The sequence below is a fragment of the Gekko japonicus genome, unplaced genomic scaffold (assembly GCF_001447785.1).
Source record: "Gekko japonicus isolate JY-2015 unplaced genomic scaffold, Gekko_japonicus_V1.1 scaffold449, whole genome shotgun sequence".
Classification (NCBI taxonomy): domain Eukaryota; kingdom Metazoa; phylum Chordata; class Lepidosauria; order Squamata; family Gekkonidae; genus Gekko; species Gekko japonicus.
The window spans coordinates 469,913-489,798 of NW_015170287.1; the positions used below are offsets into that span (position 1 = coordinate 469,913).

General features: G+C 42.1%; 1 protein-coding gene across 1 annotated transcript in view; it reads right to left on the bottom strand.

Moving 5' to 3' along the window:
- CSMD3 (CUB and Sushi multiple domains 3) overlaps positions 1-19,886 on the bottom strand; it is a 796,050-nt gene that overhangs the window by 146,848 nt on the left and 629,316 nt on the right. Inside the window, exons 37-39 of the mRNA XM_015417873.1 lie at positions 13,988-14,106; positions 10,654-10,723; positions 7,523-7,639 (exon numbers count right to left, since the gene is read on the bottom strand). Of these exons, the coding sequence (XP_015273359.1) occupies positions 7,523-7,639; positions 10,654-10,723; positions 13,988-14,106 (306 nt within the window). The remainder of the gene's footprint in view (positions 1-7,522; positions 7,640-10,653; positions 10,724-13,987; positions 14,107-19,886) is intronic.

Consider the following 19,886-nt stretch of genomic DNA (forward strand, 5'->3'; position numbering starts at 1 on the left):
AAAAACCGCCTGGGGGGGGGGGGTGGAGGAGAAAGAGAATGTGTGTGTTTGCATGTGTGTGTGTGAGAGTGTGAGAGTGAGAGAGGGAGCCCCCGTGTATGAAGAGAAACAGCCTGCGGGGGGAGGGGGGAGAGAAAAGAATGAGCATTCAGCCCTGCACTAAGATGAATCTTGACTCTATGTAAACTATGATGATTCTATTTTTGCATGGGTGGAAATAATGACTGCAATTTTTGGCTCATTTCAATGGGGAAAAGGCGGGGGTGGGAACTGGGTGATATATGGCAACCAATGCTCCCTCTAAGCTGTGGAGTCTTGTGAGAAAAAATTCTACTTTATGAGCTGCTGGCATTAAAGTTGTGAGTGAGTGATTTGGCTGCTGCGTAAATTGGTTTGCTCTGGAGCCATCCTTCCTGAGCTAAGACAAAGATGTGTGAGACAGAGGCTAAAAAACTGAGCTAGCTACTCTGAACTCCCTAAATTGCTCAGAAACTGCGTGCACAGCAACTGTTTGGTATTCTGGCTACAAGACTTCATCTGTGCATATACCAAACAAAGGCATCTGTGATGCCATAATTTGGTAAATTTCAGTACAAAGTCACCAATATGAATAAGGCAAAAACAAGACTCCTGTAAATGAATGTCCAGGAAAACTTTTAAAATGTTCCCCTACAGGCTTTTCTGTGTTGCCCTCCTTACTTTCAAGTTTGTGATCATTTGTTTATAGCCCACCCCTCTCACTGAGACTCAAGGTGGATCAGGGAGTGTAAAACAACACAGGAGACATCCAGCAAACAATGCGCAAGGACCAGGATCAGGAGAATGAGAAACAATGGAAAGAAAACCTTGGGCATCACATGTGAAAGGGAGCGTCAGTAGACTGGAGAGGTGGAAATGCTGAGACTCGAGGCTTATTATTTTATTTCCTTTCTTTCTATTTACAGTCTGGCTTTCGCACTGGGAGTCAAGACAGATTACAAGTATGATAGAACTTTTTGGTCCATCAGTAAGCCACTTACAAAGCAGGATAACATCTGATTGATAACATCTAAATGTAACAGCAAAAAGATTCCTTGTAAAAGCTATTCCATCACTCGGCAAGGGCTGATGGCTTGGTGGCAGAGCCTCTGCTTGGCATGCAGAAAGTCCCAGGCTCAATCCCCAGCAGCACCTCCAGTTAAAAAGGAGCAGGCAGTAGAATTTTTGCTAACAAGACTCCATAGCTTAGAGGGAACATTGGGCTGCTATTGACCTGCCTTTACAAAATATTAAAAGGTTTCTGAAATAATGTATAGGAGGACTTTTGGTCCTGAGAATCAAAATTGCACTGAACTAGGAAAGTTTTATTCTTGCAATTTTACACTGTAGTCCTAAACACAGTCACATCCTCACTGATGCAGAAGGGTGTAACTCTATTTAGGATTGCACGGTTGATGGCTTTGGGGGGAGACTGGCAAAGGGGTGTGGCCTAATATGCTAATGAGTTCCTGCTGGGCTTTTTCCACAAAAAGAGCCATGCTTATCTGCATAAAAATCATTGTATTCCAGTGGAAGGGAAAAGGCTTCATGTTGGTGCTTTCTCTATGTATAATTTATGCACTGGGACAAGCTTACATATCTAATAAGAGTGAGAGTGCCATAGCTATTAAGAGTATCAGGGATCTGGGTTCAAATCTTCACACCAATCTCTGTCCCTCAGCCTGACCCATTGACAACATTGTTGTGAGGACAACATGGTGGAGGGAGAACCATGAATAAGCCCCTTGGAAGAAGGGCAGGATAACAACTGTGATAGATACACATGAATGAATGAAATAAAATTAATTTGGAAACATTTTAACTTTTGGAAAGAGAAGGACAAGGAGTCCCATAAAGAGAGAAAAGTAATAAATATTTAATTTATGTCTGCATTCTAAAAGATACTTTATAAGACATGCTCCCTGTATGTCACACTGAAAATGATGAAACCTCTATTTATCAGGTACAGTCCTCAGAAAGCTTTGTGACCTATGGTGAACTACTGAGAACAATGGAACTTATACACTTAACTAGCATTAACAGGATAAAATGAGGAATAATGTAAGCTGTTTTGGGTCCCCATTTGGGGAGAAAGATGGGGAGCCAGTGAAGCAAATAAACAATAAGTGTTTAATTTCCACATCAGACTTTCTCTGGATTGTGACAGCTATTCAACAGGATGTACTTTTTGTAAACCTATGGTGCAGATCTAGCAAACTGTGTGCCGTCATCCCAGTTGAGGAAGGGAAGGAAGTACTGCTGCTTCTTTCTCTTTCGTTGATTATCTGCTAAAGCAGAGGAAAGAAGAAGCAAGAGCTGTGAAAACCCCAGAGCTCAGAGACTCTGGAAATAGAAAGACAGAATTTAATGTTTCATTCAAGAGGTGAGAGTACCGAGACTTCTAAGAGACAACCGTCTGCTGTTCAGAGATTTGCCAAAATTGTTAAGAAAGAGCAGAAGAAAAGAATGAGCGCTTATTCTGAAAGTGCACCAAATAATGTAAAATAAGATGCCTTTTTTGGCCTGAAATAATGCAATGCTAACAAAGAATGATAAATCATTGTTTTCATTATAAAGATAATTGAGCTATATTGAATGGTTGTGGCAGAGAGAAGCATATGGATTTCATATAATATTCAGTAAATGACATCTAATGTCAATTTAATTATTGAGAAGTGAGGAATAATGCTATAATTATCCCATTTAAATTATTTTTGTGGCTATACATTACAGATTTTTTCATACATTCAAGAGCAGCCTTGCAAATAATTTTCCAGCTCACATAAATTATATCCTAGATGAACATCTATGCTTCAAATTAAGAGTAACTGTTCCTGCTTCCATTCACATACCATGAAACACATCTGGGGAGGGATATGGAATTCTGTGTAAAGAGATGCACAGGTTCTAAGGTGGCCAGCTCCTAACTCTTCCTCTGAAACAGCCTCTCATTTTCCAATCTACTCAGTCTACTAGTAAGTAGGGATGGACATGAACCCATTCAGGAGCCAAAATTTGGTATGAACTTGGCCCAGTTCAGAGTCCCCAAACTGATATTCGGGGAAGGCACCTTCTCCGAATATTTACTGAACTTCTGTCCAGTTCAGTTCAGCTGTCTGGGCCATTTAAACCTAACAGTTAGTGGCCTGGGTCCACAGCTCACCGGTTAGGTTTAAATGGCTGCAAGCCATCTCAGCACTCCATTTTGCTTGCTCCCACTTTGAAATGGGGGGAAGCGAAATGGACTACTGAAATGGCTGCCAGCCATTAAACCCCTCTGTTTTACTCCCCCTGGTTTGAAGCTACTGAAATGCTTTCCCGTTGTTAGGTTTAAATGGCTGGCAGCCATTAAACCTGTCCATTTCACTTCCTCCCACTTTGAAGTGGGGGTAAGCAAAATACTGCTTAGATGGCTGCCAACCATTTAAACCTAACAGTGCGGTGGGTCTGCCCATCGGCTGTTAGGTTTAAATGGCTGCCAGCCATTTAACCCATCCTGGGTGATCCCCCCCTTTCAGTTCAGTTCAAGCATTTTTGGCTCAGTTCAGTGTTTGGTTCGGGAACTACTCCAACCCCAAACCAAACTGGAATTTTGAGTTCATGCCCATCCCTACTAGTAAGGCCTGTTTTCATTCAGGAGTACAGCCTCTGTACTGAGACCTAGTTGTGTTCTGTTCAGTTTGTTAGAGTTCTTGTGATCACTGCTGCTTCCACTACTGAATCATCCCCTCCCAAAAGTTACCACATCCTTCTAAGCTCATCAGCTTCAACTGGGTATAACTGTTTAGGATTTCAGTCATATAATGAGTTCTGATGTCTCTATCTGCTTCAGTTCCCATATGCATTACTGCTTATATATTAGATTTTAATCACATATATTCCCCAAGGAATTAATTACATATATGGACCCCTCCCCCCACCTCGGGCACACATTTTATCCTCAAAACATCCTTGGGTAGGGTTACATTGATAGGGAGTGCCTGGACCAAGATCATTAATGAACTTCATGGCAAAATGGAACCTGAACATCGGTCTCCCCAGTCACAATCCAACATTCTAATCACTAAACCACACTGGCTGCATATACTATAACATATCTGGAAAGCAGGGGTCGTTTCGTAGAAAAAGAGCTAGGGGAACTCATTAGCATAACTCATTAGCATATGCCACACCCCCTGACATCACTGGAAGTGTGTCATAAGGCCACACCCCCTGACATCACCGGAAATGTGTCATTAGGCCACACATCCTGCCCCCAACGGTCCCGGCTGCCACCGCCGGCCTTGCAGCTCCACTGCCGAGCCCCATGAGGGGCCTGGCGGTGGACCTGCAAGGCTGGTGGGAGTGCAAGGAAGCCCCGCGAAGGCCCTCCCTGGCCCCAGGCAGGCAGGGGTGGGGAGAGGCAGGGAGGAAGCAACTTACCCTCCCTCTTCTCCTGCCTCCTCCTGGCTGAATGAGGGCCGGAAGCGGGGCGGCCAGAAGCAGGGGACGGGGCTTCGTCATGTGCCCCGCCCCCCTGTACCTCACCCGGGGGAACTGCGATCCCCCGTGTCCCCACCCCGAAATGACCTCTGCAGGAAAGATATAATTGCCCACATGATTGATATGCAATTCTCTTATGGATATACGTGCATTGATGATATATTGTAATTTGTATTTTACATTACATTTCCAATTTCTATACCGCCCATGACCCCTAATGGGTCTCAGAGCGGTTTACACTGTACTACTTTCGTAGTTTGTTTACCTAGCTAGGGTAAATGATTACTTCAATATTTTACCTGAACACTTTGAAAGCTAAATGCTCTATATAAGTGCTATGTGTCATTGTAAATTTGTTGTGAAGTGAGAGGGATCATGGCAGAGCACAAGAGTCTGCAGAGGGAGCCTTGCCCAATAGGCTTCACTTAGGATTGCCAACTCCAGGTTGAGAAAGTCTAGGATTTTTAATGGTGGATCCTGGGGAGGGGCTCCATTAGGGTATAATGCCATAGAATCCACCCTCTGAAACAGCTGTTTTCTCCAGGGGAAGTGAACTCTATGGCCTGGGGATCAGTTCGAATTCCAGGAGATCTCCAGGCTCCACTTGGAGGCTGGCAATCTGCTCCCCCTCTAGGGGAATGATGAGGCACAGCTCGTGCTTTTACCTGTGACAGCCTCACTATCTTTTTTAAAAGGATGTATTAAAACCAAGAAGAAATATGTTAGTATGATTCCTATAAGAATATTGATTTCATTGCATATGGTGTTCTTGCTCTCTAGATAATTCATTTTGGGATACTGTTATCAGAATACTGAAAACCAGTATTAATTCCCTATAGTCCATAAGTTCTCCTTCTTAATTGCATGGCTTTGTTTCTCAAGAAAAGCAAGTAATTGCTCTCTCTATATAAAGCAAGTACTTGCTTTATATATAACCAGGACCATCTCTGAAAACCTGTAGGAGGAGGAGGAGGAGGAGGAGATTGGCTTTATACCCCGCCCTTCACTCGGAGTCTCACAGTGGCTTTCAAAGTCCTTTCCCTTCCCTTCCCCACAAAAAAAAACACCCTGTGAGGTAGGTGGGACTGAGAGAGCTCTGAGAGAACTGTCCTTGAGAGAACAGCTCTGAGAGAACTATGGCTTGCCCAAGGCCATCATAAGAACATGAGAGAAGCCAATGTTGGATCAGGCCAATGGCCCATCCAGTCCAACACTCTGTCACACAGTGGCCAAAAATACCAGGTGCCATCAGGAGGTCCAGTAGTGAGGCTAGGACACTAGAAGCCCTCCCACTGTTGCCCCTCCAAGCACCAAGAATACAGTGCATCACTTGCCCCAGACTGAGAGTTCCTATCTATACCTTATGGCTAATAGCCACTGATAGACTTCTGCTCCATATGTTTATCTAATTCCCTCTTAAAGCCATCCATGCCTGTAGCTGCCACCACCTCCTGTGGCAGTGAATTCCATGTGTTAATCACTCTTTGGGTGAAGAAGGACTTCTTTTTATCTGTTCGAACCTGACTGCTCAGCAAGTTCTTGTATTGTGAGAAAGGGAGAAAAGTACTTCTTTCTCAACCTGCTCTATTGCATGCATAATCTTATAAACCTCGATCATGTCACCCCTCAGCTGTCATTTCTCCAAGCTAAAGAGCCCCAAGCGTTTTAACCTTTCTTCATAGGGAAAGTATTCCAACCCTTTTATCATTCTAGTTGCCCTTTTCTGCACTTTTTCCAATGCTATAGTATCCTTTTTGAGGTGTGGTGAACAGAACTCTACACAGTACTCCAAATGGGGTTGAACCATTGACTTATACAGGGGCATTATGATACTGGCTGATTTGTTTTCAATTCCCTTCCTAATAATCCCCAGCATAGCATTGGCATTTCAATTCCCTTCCTAATAATCCCCAGCATAGCATTTCTAGAGAAAGAAGAAAATTCCCTACCCAGTAAAAACAAGGGGTTAGCTCTGAAGAGACCCCCTGGTCTTGTGTGGTTAGAAACTGCCTTCAGAGACCTTAAGAGTCAGTTAGAAACTCAGTGAGTACTGGTGTTTCAAGAGAAGGGGTTTGGGTACTGGCAAGAGTGCATCAGCCTTCTGGAAACCAAGAGAGTCAGAAAATACTCAAAGAAAGTGTGATGGAGTGTTTGGAAAACATTGGAACAAAAGCCTCTCAGCATAAATATTTTAAGTAATTCTGATAAGCCTAATGAACTCTCATTAGCCTGAAACATAAGAACTGAAGTCTGTGCATGTACTGATTTTAACTCAGAAATTTTACCCCCCTGATTTCACCCCTCTAAGTTAAATAAAATATGTTGTTAATTTGGAATATGAAAATTTCTCAAGTACCATTTAAGTCATATAAGTTAAAGGGGGAAGTCCCATTCCTTCCCTCAGGTTCCTGGGCTGATCAAAGAGTCAAAATATTATACTGTGACAGGGTGGGACAGCCAGAATAATTCAGAATGAAGAAAACAGACAACTAGGGCAGCTCCGTAACAAAAGGGAAAGAAAAACAGATGGAAAATCTAGCCTTTGAGGGAGAGAAAGGTGCTAAAATGTATAAGTCATGGATCATACTTTTTGAAGCACTGGTGTCTCAATTTCTAGCTTGCTTTATCCTCAAGTTAATACTTGAATGGAGTAATAATTTCTATTCTTTATAGAAATGTAATTTTTAAAATACCTTTAAATTTAGATTAAGAGAATGAATTATTCAAACCTTCCTGAGCGCACACTGGAATTCTCACTGGGCATATATTTTTCAACATTCATGGAATATTCAGGGTTGGGCAGCTTGATATGTATAGTGGTGTGGTACGTGCTGAATTATCACCAACACGATCATCAACAATTGTGGAAACATAGTAGTAGATGACAGGAGTCCTATGCAAACAAGGTTACCATGTCTATGAGATAAACAATTATGTCTACCAAAGTATTATAAATTAAAGCAGCCATAAAACCTACAAGAAAAATACACTTATATTATTGTTAAATAGGAATAAAACATACCAAAACCAATAGGCAGCATGATTGTCCATGTGCAGTCCAAACTGCTAGGATAATTTCCAGGAAAGCCTGGGCTCAGAATCACTCCACTGAAGTCTGACATAGAACCACCACACTGTGCTAAAATGGGAGAGATTAACATAAAGAATAGTGTAAGACCACATTAATGTGGGGAGGAGGGGAACAGTTAAGCTTTCTCCATTAATTTGCTAAATAAGTACCTTTTAAAATAAAAAAGTTGGTTATTATTTTACATAAGGATTATACTTTATACTTTATTACGCTAGAATCACCACAATTGAGAAATATAATATAATTTAAAATGTCCTAAGAGCTTCTCCCAATAATATATCCTATAATTTAGGTAATTTAGGAAAGGCTGTCAACATCTGTGGGAGAATTCATAATTATCTGGATCGTTTCCTCTAAGTGAACGTTGGTTAAGGCTACCCACATTAAATCTGCGGAGTCTTTTTACACGACTGAGTTATTTTTTTAAATTTAAAATCCACCCAAACCACCACCAACAGCGATGCAATTCAGTGCTCCTAATGGCTTCTAAAGTTAACTTTAAACCAGATAATAATTTTCAGATACTTTTCTTTTGACAATTCAGAATTATTCCCATTGTTAATAGTTACATAGTTTGAGTCTCTGCTTGTTATATATGTCCTCATTCACTCATTATGCCATCAGGGGGTTTTGGTAATGCACTATGAAAAACTCAAAAAAAGATAAATAATAATTTTGTGGTGCCAGAAAGACTAAAAAGTTTTTATTCCACCATAATCGCTCACAAACTAGAGTCCACGCACATGTGTGTGAACATATACATTCACGCAAGCATGTAGACATTGTGAAGAAAATAAGAGGTAAATAAAAGAGTCAGATGACCATAAAATGCACAGAGTAAGATGTAATTATTATGTTGATCACTTTCAGAAACAACAGTAATTGGTGATAAATAATACAATTTCCCAGCAATGGGCACCAGGATGCCCCCAAGCCTCAGCTCTCCCGCTTTCCGTTGCTTACAGAGTCAGAAGGAAGCAGGCGGCTCAGCACCAATGGCATGCCAGGAACCCAGCCAGCTGGAGATGACAGAGGCAAGAACTGGACTGTGCCCCTCCCGTTGGTGGGAGATGATGAGGGAGACACAGCCAGGTGTGGAGCAGTGGCAAGCAGCCAGCATGATGAGGCAAGGTAGGGACAGCTGGCTCGAGCAGAGCCATGGGGAGCAGCCTGAGAGGCCGTGGAAGCCTGCAGGGGTTGGGTGGCCACTGGGGATGGGGGCAAGCAAGACCATGATGATGCCAAAGAGCTGGGAGAAGCCAGGGAAGACAGGAGCAGGCCTCCCGAGAAACACGGCCATGGTGATGCCAATGGCCCCACCCTCTCTGAGTCTGTGGGAAAAGGGGAGGGGTATGGGCAACAAGGGAGGGACAGAGCACATGGAGCTGCTGAAATCAGAAATGGGACTGGCAGACTGGGCGATGAATAGAGGGGAGAGGAAGGAGAATTAGAAGAGGATCTTCGAGGATAGCCAGGGAGGATCGCCATCCATGCATGCCGAGTCCTGTGGGAGGAACTGGGCTGAGAGCCCCAGAGGCACAGGAAGAGGAGGCCAAGGGTGAGAGAACCCCCTCCCTCTGATGGCGTCATAGTTGCCCTGAGCCCGTTTGGGGAGGGCGGGATATAAATTTAATAAATAAATAAATAGTCAGAGGCCTGAGGAGACTCAAGAGGTTGGAGGGGGAGAGAGAACCTGAGGGCATGGGCCAGCTGACGCACAGCAGTGGTTAACAACCGTAATGACTGAGGAATCCCAGATTTACAGCACGATTCTAAATAGTCCACTGAAGTTAACTTTCTTGGAAGGATGTAGCTCAGTTTAGGACTGCACAGGTGATTCTTGACAGAGTCAAACCTTAATTCAGTAGTGTCATTTAAGAATCCCCCTTTGAAGTCCTTTGGCCAGGGAATGGTAACTAGATCAGCAACAGTGTGACTTTTAGATTACCAACAGTTTGTTCTAGAAAGCTGACATGTTCTCATACTAGTTTCTGAACACTGGCATTTTTAATACCAGATATGTAGCCATTTATTATTTTACACAGTGGACCTGTTTGTCCTATACAGGGGTTAAAATGGCAAGATGTTGGCACATGGTGGCATATATTACCTTGGAAGGTGAGTCTAAAATAGCATGGCTGATGAAAGCAATAGTATTATAGGACCTAAAAACTTCAGCCATAGCATTTTGATTTCATCCATCTGCTCATACTCCAATATATTTATTTACTTCATTTATGCCCAATGGGGACTAAAACCATGTCATATTATTCTGTTCTTCTCTATTATTTCTCACAAAACCCCCGTGAAATAGGTTAGGTTGCATGTGTGTGACTGGCCCAAGGTCACTCAGCAGCTTCCATGGCAGTGTAGGAATTCATCCTGGGTCTCCCAAATCCTAGTCCAGCACTTTAAACACTAAACCACACTGGTTCTCCCCTGTGATATATGCCATCATATGTCCACAGTACCCTTCCTTTCTCTAAACAGGACATACAAGTTCAGACACTATTTAATGTAATAAATGGACACAAATCTGACATTTAAAATGACAATTGTCAGGGAGGAGTCTTACCCCAGTAGAACAGCCTCTTTCTCAAGTAGAAGGCTCTACCATAAGAAAATATTTCTGTGAGGAAATTCATGCCCTGTCTAGCCCAGTCTCATCAGATCTTGGAAGCTAAGCAGGGTTGGCCCTCGTTAATATTTGGATGAGGAAACCACCAAGGAATTCCGAGGTCACTACACAAAGGCAGGCAATGGCAAATCAACGCTGAATGTTTTGATTATTGTAATATTCTTTAATTTGTAAATCTGCATTAATTGCAGATACATATATGTTGGTACCTGCCCTGAACCTACAATGTGGGGAGGGTGGGATATAAGTCCAATGAAACAAACAAACAAACAAAGTATCTTGCCTTGAAAACCCTATGGGGTTGCCAGACGTCAGCTGGGAATTGACAACACTTTCCACCATCATGGAAAACAAGTTACAACTCTTCATGTTTCATTTTTGTATAGTTTTCAGATTAAATAAATCTTGCATTCTAGAGACATACCTAAGCAAATAGGAATAGGGTAATTCCATCTTCTTACAGGTCCAGGCATACAGGTGATATGGGAATGTCCCTGTAATGACATGACATAATTTACAAATTTAGCAAACTGGAAACCTTATACTGTGAAAAGTACAACATCATACACTGGTAATTCTTCTGAGCAGGAGATGATGGCTCATTTTTTTCCATTAACTGTCTACTGGGCAAACTTGGAAATGTAGACTGGTGCCATATATGAAGACATAACCTATCGCTGTGGATAAGTAAGCTCAAAAGCAGGAAGCCAAGATTATAGCTCCTCTTGCCCAGGTTAGGGTGCCCTAACTTACCCTCACTGAGACTTGTATCACCTGCACTCCAGAATCCTTTGGCATTCATATGCTAGAGTTGTGAGGAAACACATTCAGTTTGAAAATCAAATAGGGTCTTTCTATTAAGGAAGGAAATCTCCTAGGCACTCTCAAAAAGGAATCTGACTTCCTGAATGCTCCAAAAGAACATTAGACAGGGCTCTCGGTTTGACCCTCAGAATTCCTCACACCAATGGCTGAAGCAATAAGCCAAGTTTCCAGTGTAATAACCAATGCTCTCAGGATTTCTCTCACAATGCCATTCTCCTTGGTGATTCCATCATAAGTCCATGGAGAGCCATCAATTCACCTCCCGGCTTCTGTCAAATAAGCCTTAGTCAGTCTGCTACCCAGAAATTTAATCATCTCATTTAGATCATCTTGCTGTCCCCTATTACCTCCCTGATAAATACCCATTCTTGTCCTCTCTCTTATGACCTCTTGGGACTCCCAGCTAACCTGGTAACACATCATACTCTACTCATTAGAAATGCAAAGTGATCAATAGAATAGGAAGCCAAATCATGAATCACAGTTCTGCAATGAATTTCGCCAATAGTAGGGTTCTTCCTGGTTCATGAGACAGGTATCTCCAGCCCTCCATCTTTGTAGTCCCTTTGGGGAAACCTTTCACCTATCACTTCTCTCCAGATTGGTTTGCTCTGGACTAGCCATGGTAGGGAAACATAACTTGCAATGTAAGAATTGGAATTGGAAAGGAGACCTCCAAGGAATACCAGGGCTCGGGATGCAGAGGCAGGCAATATCAAGCCACTCCTCTGAAACGTCCAACCCCCACTAGGGGTTGTCAGAAGTCACCATGACTTCCAGGCATACAAGCAAATGCACACACACACACACAAAAGTAAAAAGAAGTGGGCATTGTTCTAAGACCACTACACACTAGGACTGTGCAAACAAGAATATTCTTATTGGATTCTCATGCTTAAATTGCCATGATACTATTGCAAAAGAATAATCCAGTCTTCTTGGCTTGTGCCTGCATCTCAGTTCTTAATTTCTATTCTTTTTCTTGGATAGGACAATAAGGTTACTTGCTGGTAAAGTGCTTATCTCCTTCCATCTTTTCTTAAGGATTTATTGTGCCTTACTGGGACCTGTATATGCAGCACAATGGGAAAGAAAATACTCTTTTTGGCCCAGAACTCATGTTCTCAGTTTTCACATGTAGGAGATGTTCTTCACACAGCAGACCTCACATGGGGTTCTGATTCTGATAACACTGAAGAAGGGAGTCAGAGGAGGGAGTGGACTAAAAATGTTCACTATCATCACTGTTATCTTTGTCGTGCCACTCCCATCTTTTATCTATTACTCCTTACTGTTTTATCCCCCTCCTTCCCTTTTGTTGTTTTATTTATTTTTTTGCCACTAAAGTTTAGACTATAACCTTCTTGAGACCATGGACTATCACATTTATAGAACTGATTCCAAGAATATTTGTTATGGAGAAAAAGGGGAAAAAATGTCGACCCCTTCTGTCTTTCAAGGCATCTTCATAAGGAGGCAATTAGTAACAGAAAAGATGATGGGAAGGAAGGAAGGGTCATTCCTTAACAGTAGCTTTCCCCATGGAACTTATCCTCCTCTCCTTACAGAAGCACAGTTGCTTTTATCCCTCATATTTTTAATCTTACTCTTCTTCCGAGTTTAGGATGACACATATAATATTCTGCTTCCCACTTTATACTCACAATAAGCCCTATGAGATAGGTTAGGCTGTGAGAAACTAACCCAAGGGTCATGGCTAAATTAAGATTTAAGCCTTGATTTTGCCAATTCTAGACACACATTTCAACACTGGTTTTTCACCACTATGAGGTTCAGATTCAGAGTCTTGCATCAGAGAAAGGAGGAGGATGAAGCAGCTGGATGAGCTAAAAGTATTAGAAGAAGAGTGGGGGTCCTCACCCCTTCTAGCACTTTTTTAAAAAGAATGCAAATCACTCCCTCCCCAGAGTACTTTGTAAGGGAGATGGGTCTATCAGGAACGTAACAGATGCTGCAGCAGTGTAATGCATAGTTTGCCCCTTAACTATCACTTACAAATCCCTTACTTATAAATCTGCTTGTACAAAATAATTTCTCAGAAAGAACATACTTTATTGTCACTTTTTTCTGCTTTCTTTCCCCTCTCTTATTGATCAGAGTCTGAAAATAGTTCCCAGCTGATAATTAAAATCTATTAAATAAAATTAGCACATCCTTACCTTGGGTATAAGATTCTGACATGCTATGTTTGCAAAATTCACTCCCAAACACAACCACCCAACTTTACCAATGTTCAGATAGAACAGATAAAAGGAAGTACTTCTTCACTCAAAGAGTGATTAACACATGGGATTCACTGCCACAGGAGGTGGTGGCGGCTACAAGTATGGACAGCTTCAAGAGGGAATTAGATAAACATATGGAACAGAGGTCCATCAGTGGATATTAGCCACAAGGTATAGATAGGAACTCTCTGTCTGGGGCAAGTGATGCACTGTATTCTTGGTGCTTGGGGGGCAGTGGGAGGGCTTCTAGTGTCTTGGCCCCACTGCTGGACCTCCTGATGGCACCTGGTATTTTTGGTCACTGTGTGACAGTGTTGGACTGGATGGGCCATTGGCCTGATCCAACATTGGCTTCTCTTATGTTCTTATGTCATCTGCTAGAGGTGCCAACTCTGGGCTGGGAAATTCCAGATTTAGGCGTGGAGTCTGGGGAGGGACCTCAGGATATAATGCCATAGTCCATCCTCCAAATCAGCCATTTTCTCCACACAGACTTATCTCTGTAGTTTGGAAATCACTTGTAATTTCAGGAGATCTCCAGGCTCTGCCTGGAGGTTGGCAAACTTACTTTCTGCGATTTTGAAAAAGGACAATCAAATTAAAACAAAATTTCAAAAATCTAATATTTTAGATTTTATAATGTGAGTTCTGTGTTTTGCAACATCAGTTTTATTAATTAAAACTTACCTGAAGAGAATATCCCTGATCGCACTGGAAGGAAACCACATCTCCAACCATGTACCTGTCTCCTATTTTAATACCACTGTTTGGGGTCTGTGGTTCAGGGCAAGAGTCCAAACCTATAGCTGTGAAAAGTTAAAAAACTTAACAATGACAAAATACATTTCCTCCATTATTAGTCAAAGATTCTTAAACACATGAAGAGCATTGCCATTATTTTTTTTTCTGATAAATATTTATGGTTATTAATTGAGACTAACAGGTTAACTTAAACTAGTAAGCAACTGTTTCCAGACTTTCTTCCAGCTTGTAACCTGTTCCACATCAAGTTGTCCAAAGTAATCTTCAAATGTTGCAATGGATTCTAGGAACCCTTTCAGGCCATACACACCTTAATCAGGATACCACCTAGATCTAGTGCCTCTCACAACTAGTCTCATGTGAAATAAAGATGGAACCCAAAGCATAGCCCATACTTCTCTGCAGCTGCACATCACAAGACAAGTCAGTGAGTACGGAGAAAATCATTATCCAAAGTATTCTCTCCTCATTAAGAAGAACCTTTATACTCGGCAGGCCATTGATCCATCTAATTCAGTACTGCCTACTCTGAGCAGCACAGCAACACTCTATGATCTCAGTCATGGAAATGTCATTCCCTAAAAAGCCCTACACTTACTATATGAGTTTTTGGGGACCAAATCTGGACCTTCTCCATGAAAAGCAGGTGATCAACAATGGAAACTCAGGAAAACCATAGAGTTTTGAGTACTTTTTAGGGCTGATGTCACTTCCAGGTTTTCCAAGAGGTGACTTCACTCTGTTGCCACCAGCACTTTTTAATTTTTTTCCCTTTCTCTTGCCAGACACAAGCCATTGAGCTATAGCTCTGAGTAACAATAATAATTTGCTTTTTATTTTATTTTGACATCTCCTGTTCTCAGTCCAAGATCTCGAACAATAAAACCAAAAAATAAAATAAAACCCATATCTAAAAACACTTCCCCTCGACTCTTGTCTGCAGCCTCTAAAAATCAAGCAACAAAATAAGTACATTGGGAATCAGAATCCTCCAAGGAGAATTGGACCTTTTGGTCCAATGTCACTAGGGGAAGCATAGCCCATTTATCTTGATATGACATAATCCATTTTAGCCTATACTGGAGCACATAAGGACACTGCAGGAGAATATGTACAAGAGAGTCCACTGACTGGAGGAGACAGGGACATAACCAATCTAAAAAAGGGATCCTTAGTAGATGACCCAGATAATGTAGATGGCCAGATAATGAAACTGAAGCTCAAATACTTTGGCCACCAAATGAAAAGGGAGCACTCACTGGAGAAGACCCTGATGCTTGGAAAGATTGAAGGTCAAAGAAGACGGGGACGGCAAAGGATGAGATGGTTAGACAGTGTCAAAGATGCAACGAACATGAAATTGAGCCAACTTCAGAGGACGACGGAAGACAGGAAGGCCTGGCGGGAGCTGGTACATGGGGTCGCGAAGAGTCGGACTCGACTGTGCGACTGAACAACAAAAGTAGATGACCCAGCAATACCATTGAAAAGGAGTAGTTGAATCACGAATGCATAAAGGTCCTACATAACTTTGGGTCAACCAAGGAATCTACCCTTAGACGAAAGGCCCAAGGCACATGGAGAACATGTTATCCGAGCATCAAAATGAGTATAACTCTTATCTCTGACATAAATCAGTGTGGCCACATGTTTTTTTGAACTTAATTGTTGAGGAAGAAGATCCTCCACCTTAAGATTTACAAGAGATAACTTCTGTTCTGAAAAAGCTGGGGCCATGGATCCTTATAAGAGTCTGACAGATAGCAAAGAATAGCATGCTTTTAAAAGTGCTGCTTGTGTCGGAGGCTGATTTCGCACTAGAGCTGCCTCGTGGTTGCGCCGCTGTTTACCCCGACACTATTGGTCAATTTCACACCCGAAGCTGCGGGGCTGCATTTTGATTTGCGGCTTCGCCCGATTTCCCCCGCAGTTTCGTGATCCTGTTTTTTGAGGATCACGAAACTGCAGAGGAAATCGGGCGAAGCCGTGGGTCAAATGCAGCCCCGCAGCTTCGGGTGTGAAATTGACCAATAGTGTTTGGGCAAATGGCAGCGCAACCGCGAGGCAGCTCTAGTGCGAAATCAGCCAGAGAGTCAGGAAGTCCAAGAGTTAATGTTCCCTGGAGAGAACAGCTTATGTGATTGGTTGCTCTACTCACTCTCTAATCAGCCAGAATCAACTGAGAGAGGAAATAAATCGTGATCTGGAGGGGAAAGTTTCATTTGCCTTTTGGTCTTTGTATGAAATCTAATGTCTGGATCAGTAGCCAAAGGGGTTGGCTTCTGAGTGAAGAGACTTTGGGAGTCAGTGATTTCTGTCAGGGAATCATCAGAAAAGTACTTCTATAGAGAGAAGTAGAGGGACCCCATTGTCTTAAATATATTAGAACGACTCTGGGGGAGAATTTAGATTCTCAGTCAAGAAAGCTACAGAACAGCTTTATACAGACAACAGATACTGATGAAGGATTGCAGAAGGTCTGCGTAGTTAGAGAGAACTCCTATACAAGTAAAATAGTAAAAGGAGTTATTGCTTCTTAGGGACAAGGAGAATAACTTCCTGCCAGTGAAAGGAGTTGGGAAAAGAACCCTGGTCTATGATAAAGGGGAGAATCTTAGACATCACAGGAGTTAGTGAAAAACTGTAACCTCTGAAGGGAGAAACCTAGAAGCACTAAGACAAAGCTATTCTCTAAGAAACTATTCAAAATTCTGGGTAACATTTGAAATATATAATAAGCATAAACCTCTCACTGAAAAGAATTTGAAACTCAGAAATTAACCTTCAACAGTACTCTCTTGAATATTCAAAACCCTCAATTCTGTATATATTAGAAAGCTCTATAGACACCCAGGCACAGGTGTCTATAGAGCTAAGACCAAATTCATAATGAAGGGCCAATGATAAAATGTACCTGTAAAGTCTTCTGATTCCAAAGGAACAACGACCACACTCTATTTATAGAATCATCTACATCAGAAATCCATATAGGGACACCATACAAAAGTTGTGAAATCATCATTGAGCTAAAAACTCTAATAGCAGCTGGAATACAATATGCCCCATTAAAATAAAAGAAATGCAGAATTGTCTTCATAGTAGCCATAGATTTCCAAGTGACTAATTGTTTATGACAAGCTGTGAGATTTTCCGTCCATTAACTAGCCATGTTTTTCTTTTGGTCGAAGAGCGTGGTACAAACTTAATAATTTTAGTTTTGGTAAAATTAATAGATAATTCCTCATGCAAACAATAAGTATGAAACCTTTTCAAAGCCCGAAGAAGATGGACCTGATTTCAGAAAAGTAAAACTGAGTCATCTGTGTAAAGTAAAAGAGGGACTGAAACATCCTGTAATTCAGGAGAATGCAGAAAAGGATCATTAAAGAAAACTGGCAAATTAGACAAAGGCTCCGGTCACATGGGAGGTTTTGGCCCGGAAGAGGGACGGATCGGGGGCGCAGCAAACGGGCACGATCCCACTGCAACATCTGGGAATCGGCGCACACCCGTTCCCGATCCGTCCCTTCAGAACAAAAAATGCAGTGCAAAAAAGAACCTACTAACTGGTAGGACTTGCCTGAAGCACCGCAGCAAGCGTGGCTGTGAGATCGCTGGCGCGCTCGTCTGCAGGAGCAATCGAGGCTCCCGGCTGAACTGTGCACGCGCACACATGCACAGTTCAGCTGCCTCGCTCTCCTTTCAGTGGCTTCCCCCTGGCATCTGATCATGCCGGGGAGGAACTGCGCGGCGGCTCAGGGGATCTGTGTGATTCCGCCGCCGGTGTCTCTTTTGGTGCAGCTTTGAAAAGCCGCACTTTGGCCGTACTTCCCCCCCCCCCGTGTGGCAGGGGCCAAATATAAACTAAATAAAGATGGTTCTAAAAGGCACCCCTATTGAACCCCCTGGCCAACGGGGAAGGAAGTAGTCAAGTGACCCTCACTATTACACTGCACTTGGGCAGTAGAATCAGTACAGAGATTTTTAATCAACCATAACAATCTCCTGTCAATTGTGATTTGCTTCAGTTTAGTCCATAGATGGGTTCTAGGTATGGAATCAAATTAGTAGGAAAGATCTATGAAGGCTAGGTTTGCCAGCTCTGGGTTGGAAAATACTTGGAGACTTTGGGCATGGATCCATGAGAGGGCGGGGTTTGGGGAGGGGAGGGACCTCAGCAGGGTACAGTGTCATAGAGTCAACCCTTCAAAGCAGCCATTTTCTCCATAGGAGCTGATCTCTGTCAGCTGGGGATCAGTTGTAAAAATCGGGGGTCTTCAGGCCCCACCTGGAGGCTGGCAACCCTAATGAAGGCTGCATTTAAAAATCCCTTCCTCAAAATGGCATACTTATAGTATGGAACCACTGCTATCCCTAAATATTTTACAGATTTCATAAGGGAAAACAAAATCCTAGATAAATTTTTAAGGGGGAAAATAATCTGGCGGAAAATCTCAAGCAGTATTTTACAGCATATCCAAAAACTGCCTGTGGGATGTATGGGCAGGAACAACCCCATTTACAGGGTACAAGCCTCAGAAACTTGAGTGAAACACAATTTTAATAATCATAAAAATAAAGAACTCGAGTGTTTAAAGTTTAACATGATGTTTAAATATTCAACACAGAAGACGACTTCTGGCTGTTAGGCCAGCATTAATGTAGGCTTAAACTAAGCAGACACACTTACAAAAGGGTTCGCATGTTGCCCATGTCAGAAAAGCTTGCATGAAAAGCACCATATGGCCAAGTCACAGATGCCAATTAAAAATAAAAAAGGCATTTTCAAACACAGCAAAAATTACTTACAACTATTTGTAATTCCACAACTCTGATCTAGGGGAGTTTCTTAAAATGTTTTTTAACTATTTATTCTTTATGCCATTTTGGAAAGTTAGAACAGCTCTTAGTAAAACCCTAAACAAGTGAAAATCACATTCTATAGTATTTGCTTAGTAAAATCCTAGTTTAAATCTGTTTGATTTAATAATTTGTAGCTCCATTTCAGTTCCTTGCCCAGAATTACAGTATGATCAGTTCTGAAAGAACCAAGAGGATTTGTTAATCCTGCAAATTACTTAATCAGTAGAACTTGTTTCATGTTGATTTCACACACAAATCTATTCCATTTACTCCAAGCAGATGAAACAAAATCCTGAGGTGTCTCACAAACCTGCATAAAACAAGCTTAATATAGTGAAGAGGGCAGAGGTTTTGTTCTGGATCTGGTACACTTTGGCTCCCTGGATACTGCCTTACTACTTCTTGATCCTCTCAAATGGCCTCTGGTAATCAGTTCTGGAAATGGAGAGAGCCAGAACATACCACATGGGGGGGGGGGCGAAGAGTAGAAACTGGTGCGAGAAGCACAGTTGGGGCATAGCTGGATAAAGGGAGAGGTAGTTCTTTAGATATGCTGGCCCCAGCTCATGAAGGTCTTTAAAGAAAAGAACTAGCCCTTGGAATCGAATTCAGATGCAAATAGGAAGCTGGATCAACTGCTTCAAGTTTGGTGGTAGATACTGACAGTAGTTGAACATTTATTTCTTTATATTATTTATATCCTGCCCTTTTAGTACGCGGGCTCAGGGCGGGTCACAGCAATATTACACCAATAGACAATTAAATAAATATTAACCAATAAAAAGTTAAAACAGTTAAAAAAGATGGGTATAGCAGCAATAGACAATACACATGCAGCATCCTGAAGCTGGGAACAACTGGGCCACAGCTGAGCTATAAATCTCATCAGTGGCAGCCTGCAGCCACTGCAGTGGGGAGGACAATCGAGGTACATCCACTGCCTCACTTGAAGGTCTGGCAG